General features: G+C 39.4%; 2 protein-coding genes across 7 annotated transcripts in view; one reads left to right on the top strand and one right to left on the bottom strand.

Annotated features, from left to right (window-relative positions):
- The first annotated feature begins 6 nt into the window (after positions 1-6).
- On the top strand, positions 7-2127 carry LOC106456261 (dual specificity phosphatase DUPD1-like). 2 transcript variants are annotated; one of them, XM_013911849.1, is made up of 4 exons: positions 7-91; positions 1256-1446; positions 1570-1793; positions 1891-2127. In XM_013911849.1, the coding sequence occupies exons 2-4, from the start codon at positions 1268-1270 to the stop codon at positions 2115-2117; spliced, it is 630 nt and encodes a 209-aa protein (XP_013767303.1). In that variant the 5' UTR covers positions 7-91; positions 1256-1267; the 3' UTR covers positions 2118-2127. The 2 variants fall into 2 exon arrangements, with proteins under 2 accessions (XP_013767303.1, XP_013767304.1); XM_013911850.1 differs by having other exon boundaries at positions 1261-1446.
- An 824-nt stretch (positions 2128-2951) lies between these two features.
- Positions 2952-5634, bottom strand: part of adka (adenosine kinase a) — an 11585-nt gene continuing 8902 nt past the window's right edge. For all 5 annotated transcript variants that reach the window (XM_005737181.1, XM_005737184.2, XM_013911872.1 and 2 more), the window contains 5 exons: positions 5227-5397; positions 5087-5122; positions 4868-4982; positions 4681-4767; positions 2952-4552 (listed from right to left, as the gene is read on the bottom strand). In XM_005737181.1, the coding sequence (XP_005737238.1) occupies positions 4428-4552; positions 4681-4767; positions 4868-4982; positions 5087-5122; positions 5227-5397 (534 nt within the window). In that variant the 3' untranslated portion in view covers positions 2952-4427. The remainder of the gene's footprint in view (positions 4553-4680; positions 4768-4867; positions 4983-5086; positions 5123-5226; positions 5398-5634) is intronic.

Here is a 5634-nt window from a genome sequence, read left to right on the forward strand (position 1 = left end):
CACACACACACACACACACACACACACACACACACACACACACTGACATCCACTGAGGAAAGTAGAGGTCTGTGATCCACATTTAACAGAGGTGAGTCGTTTCTTTATACTAAATTGCTCGTTTTTATTTAATATCTGTTTTTTTGCCCCCCGACTTGATGTCACACACCTCGTGGATCATTGGTGGTTTCAGTTCAGTGAGACTTCAGTGTGAACAGTGTTTCAAAGAATGTGCATGAAGGGCTTGGTATGAAGTGTGACTAGATGAAGAACAAGGCTGCCAATGCAGGGGTCCTAAAAGCTTTGAAAATTGGTATAATTAATGTGAATCTATTAGCGGAGAGCGAGATTAAAAAAAGTCATTTAAATTCCTATTTGGCTCCCGATATCTCGTGTACTATTCTGCTATTGTTTATTATTAATATTGCAAAATGTATGATCAGTTAAGCAGCACCAGCAGCGATGATGCAAACAGAAAATGTCACGTCTGTCGCTTGAATTTGTACGTGACATCCAAGAAACAGCATGTGTTGCGCACACAATAATACACAACAATATTACACAGAATACTGAATGACAACATACGGTTTGTGTGATCGTGGACAATCATAGTTAAACCCCTTTTCACGTTTCTTACTTACATACATATTTTTTAATGTGTTTCCATAGTAACACTGATTTCAAAGTTGCATGCAGTATTTAATAATAATTGAATCTTAACTGGCATACAAAAACAGAATATTGCTTTCATTTATGAATTTGTGAAATCCCTAAATTAATAAAACCATTTAAATATTCTTTACAACATTATTTTTTCTAAAAGTCTGGTCTTCCTACATCGTCTATAGCCATTGTTTCTGTGGGTGATGTACTAGGTTTACAGTTATTTTCACTATTGATCGTTCATTTTTTGATTCATTGCTTTTTGTTTCAACAAAAAATGAGAGAAAACAGAAAGGAAAAACTACAGCTTGGAAAAAGGTAAAACCAGATGTTTACATTGGAAAAGCTGGAGCCGGTCAATTTTTGGCATGTTGCTTATAAACGACTGATAAGTATTTAGGAAAAAATGCTCATGGACTCCATAAACATCCTTGGCATATAGGTGGTAATGTTAGATCCCTGTAGAGCTTTGGGACAGATGGCAGTGTGCAGGAGGTGATTAATTTCAGGCATATGTGTGTGTGTGTGTGTGTGTGTGTGTGTGTGTGTGTGTGTGTGTGTGTGTGTGTGTGTGTGTGTGTGTTGTGGACAGCACAGGAAAACAATGTCCTCTTGCATGGTGAAGTCCAGAAGTAGAAACCCATATGCAGCCGTTCAGGTGGACCCAGACAGCGCTTACATCACTCCAGGAACATTAGATCTTGAGCAGCTGTTCTGGACCGGCACCACAGCTCATTACACACACTTCAACGAGGTCTGGCCAGATGTCTACATCGGGGATGAGTGCGTAAATCTGAGTACTGCAGATGTCATTGTACTTATCAGCCCTTATACAACTATTCAGTCAATTGTGTCAAAAGTTCATGATGACAGCTTCATACTGAGTCTGTGTTTGCATAAACACAGGAAAACTGCTCTGGAGCGGCCTGGTCTGAAGGATCTGGGCATTACACATATCCTGAATGCAGCAGAGGGAAAGTGGAATAATGTGCTGACTGGTGCTCAGTACTACAGAGACATGGAAATCCAGTATTATGGTGTAGAGGCTGATGACAAACCCACTTTCAACATGTCCCAGTACTTCAGGCCTGCAGCAAATTTCATCCACGAGGCCCTCGCTCACCCACAGAGTGAGTCCTCCGGGACTCTGAGGAAACCTTTGAGTTCATTATCTGGAGGATAAGTTTGTTTGTTTCTAATAAATCCATATATCTTCATTTTTTCTAGACAAGGTCCTGGTGCACTGTGTGATGGGCCGGAGCAGGTCAGCGACACTGGTCCTGGCATACCTGATGATGAAACACAATTTAACTGTAGTGGACGCAATTGAGCATGTGCGACAGCGCCGCTGTATCCTGCCCAATCACGGCTTCTTAAAACAGCTCAGAGCCCTGGACATTTCACTGCAGGAGGAAAGGCTGAGACAAAAGAAAGAAACACAGGACCAACAGTAAATACTAAGAAAGGAACTTAAAAATGTATTTTAACTTAATGTCATGTTTTCATGGATATTATTTTTTTCTTTTAATAATTAAAGTCATGTTTTCAGTAACCGAGTATGAGTCTCATTAAGTTACTCACTCTGATTCAGTCCATAACTCTGTTTTCATGTAGAAAAGATGTCCTTTTCATAAGATTAAAGTGGTCTTAAAGAATAGTTCTCCAGGCTTCCTGAGGTTCTTTTAAAGTTTTTCTTTGGACATTTGTTGCTTTTTCACTTGTCCTGTCATTTTCAGCCTAGTCCTTGTAACTGACCATCTAATGCTATGTTTCACATGATGAGCCAGTGTTGTGTGTATACAAAACAGGCAACATAGCAAAGAATCCATCTGAATTTGTCTTTAGGCACTTTGTTACTAGTGGTTTGTTACAAAAAGACACTTTTTTTTTATTTGAATCTGCTGCAATCTTTAAAGAAACGAAGAAATTATGAACCAACTGCTTCATTTTTTAGTATATTGATGCCAAACACACTGCCAGAACCCTGCAGAACGATTCCTGCAGACCAACAGCAGACAGAATTTTGTTGCCATCTGCAGAAAGTTAGTGAGTACTGCAAATGTATTACAAGATCTCAGGGAGTGGCTCAAAACCTTTTGACCACAAAAACAAAGTGTTAGTTACAGTAACTGAAGAGAAAAAAAACCCTTTGTTTTAGGTATTATCCAAACTCTTCTACATAAAGAAAGGAGGCCATAACGAGCCATGAGAGAAACCTCTGAAATATGAGGTGCACTTCACATTATATAAAAAAAAATATGAGACACAGAAAAACATCTATGATAAAATCTGTTTATTTTTTAATTTCAAAATTTACCACAATGATGGGCAAACTGAAAATTGTTGACAGTAGGAACAAACAGGTTATAAGGCTTTTTTGGTGTATCTGAACATGTGAAGGAAGCCATGAAATTTAGGGACAGTGACCAATGATTCAGTCCAACCAGATACAGATTTGACAACACCTCTTACAGTATTTAGTCCTACACATATTTCTTACCTTTTACATAAACTTTGAATAAAGTTATATTCAAGTATTCAGCATTTATCTCACCAGTGTATGAATCACAGCACAGACATTAATACAGACGGTTTATAACACTTGGCCCCAGATACGATTTTCCTCCAATTTCTTATGAATCTTTATTTATTACTCGAGAAAACAGATTTGATTAAAAAAAATGGAAAAAAAATAGTTATTTTTAAAAAAATGATTTAACAGAATTGCCCCGAGGGTTTGCTATAACAATGCAGGAGAATGTTAAGTCAATTGGGGAAAAAAAAAAATCAACTGAGAGAAAAAGTCTGCTTTAATGCCCACTGTATTCTTCTGGCAGAGAACCCCCAAATATAATGATGGATTCCCAGAAACGCATTATATATAGAAGGGAGGTCATGCTTATACATCAATACTCTCACAAGCTTACAAGTTTCCCTGCAGGCTCATATAACATCCCCAGGCCTCTGCCCATCAAGCCTGCAAACTGCTAGGGAGAAAGAAAGGCACTCATTATTTGATGCCGGTAACGTTTGAATAGCACTGACATAATCAACATTTTGCAGCTTTCACACAACTTAATAGGCAGAGGCCTTGATACATTTAAAAAAAAAAAAAAAAAGTACACTTAAAATGCCATTTGATTCACAACGGGCCAGCTAAATCATAACATAATCAAATAAATCACTGCAGCACATTTCTGAGCCGCATTCAAAACCTCATCAGGGTTTTATTATTTAGTCCTGTGTGTGTGTAAATGCATCCTCCTGTTGCTGTAGCTGTTTGTGCTTGGACTCTTGTCTCCAAGGGGACAAAATAACACACAAAAAACATAAAACAGACTCACACGATGTTGACATGGTTTTTCCACGAGAGTCTGATGGGTGTCAGTGCATCCACATGCAAGAAATGCCAGAGCTGAAGTACAGTTCAAAACTGTAGAAAACAAATGTCCGTGAGAGCAGGATTTTATAGTTAGAGCCCTTTTTGTAAAGGACAATTACCACATTTCCTGGTGTTTCCAAGGTTCCTTTATGGTAATTTATTTAAACGCATTGAAAGTTCACTTGGTTCTTAGCATGGAAGATGGGCATATGAACTAAGAACTGATAAGAAATGATGTGTGGATAAATTAAAAGAAAAAACTTGAAGTAAAACACAGTTGAGGGTTGCACTTGTAGAAAATAGTGGAACTTATATGTTGGGGTTGTGGAGGCAGAGTGGGTATGAGGTTTCACGCTGGAGGAAAGGCTTTCCTGACGAATCCTCACTTGAAGTCTGGTTTTTCTGGGAAGCTACAGCCTGCTCGCTGGATGATGACGTTGGCAGCGTAGTGTGCCGCCTTCACACACTGATCCAGAGGTTTCTCCTGGACAAGCTCAGACAGGAAACCTGTGTTGCAAAAAAAAAAAAGAAAAAAAAAAGAGAGGCTTCCACAATAAAAATCAACAGAAGACTCAAGACTGAAGCAAATCGACCGAGGCACAAAAAAAATAGCAACACAGGTAACAGCCTGTTACCTCCTACGAAGGCATCGCCTGCACCGTTTGTGTCAACAATGTATTTGGGGTCCGTTTTCACTACAGGGAAGGTTTCAATCTTGTCACCTGGAAAGACGAGGAGAAAAACAGTTCACTTCCACACAAGGACAAGAGACAGAGTGAAACAGATGCCAGGAAATGGGAGAAAAAAAGAAGGAAATATTACTTTGAGCCATAACCGTTTCATCCTTCCCCTGAGTAATAACTACAACCCTCTGTCTCTTTTTGTTGTCTTTGGGTAGAGCCTGGGCTTTCCTGACAATTTCCTTAATGTCCTTTGTCTGTAGACAAAATACACATCAACACACAAAGCAGATGATACACAAATACACAGAAAATCCAGCCTTTCTCTTGTGTAAATGATAAAGTCTAACAGTCTACTCACATCAAAGTCTTGCTCTTTAGCAAAAGCAGCTGCCTCCTGAGAAAACAACAACAACAACAAAGATCACATTGAGTTAATCTGAAATATGTGCAAATCATCAACGTTAGTGTGGAGATTTCACTGTGAGAACTGTGGCTTACTGTCTCATTGCCAAACAGCACATCAACGTAGGGCATAACCTGCATGAGGTTATCCTTAAAGAACTGGCAGATGAAGGGCGCAGAGAGGTTCATGCAAAAGAGCTTGTTATTTTCGGAAGCATGCTTCGCTACTTTCAGGATGGACTCCAAGGAGACAGTCAGGAAGAAACCCTGGAAGGAAGGAACGACACTGGGTCAGGACTAATCTGCTTTTTATATCTGATGGGTCTAATGAGTCACATACACTAAAGTCTTCAACAAAACAAAAGCCCCACATTGAGGGCACAAAGGTGAGTGAGAGCACAGAACGTCAGGCAGGACAGTCATTGTCACAGTTAAACCACTGAGTTATCACAGATTAATCCAAGCACGTGTTTGTGGTGCTGCTTTCGTCTTGACTCACGCTGC

Source organism: Pundamilia nyererei, unplaced genomic scaffold (assembly GCF_000239375.1).
Source record: "Pundamilia nyererei isolate P.nyererei 1_Seehausen unplaced genomic scaffold, PunNye1.0 scaffold00073, whole genome shotgun sequence".
In the NCBI taxonomy this organism is placed as follows: Eukaryota; Metazoa; Chordata; class Actinopteri; order Cichliformes; family Cichlidae; genus Pundamilia; species Pundamilia nyererei.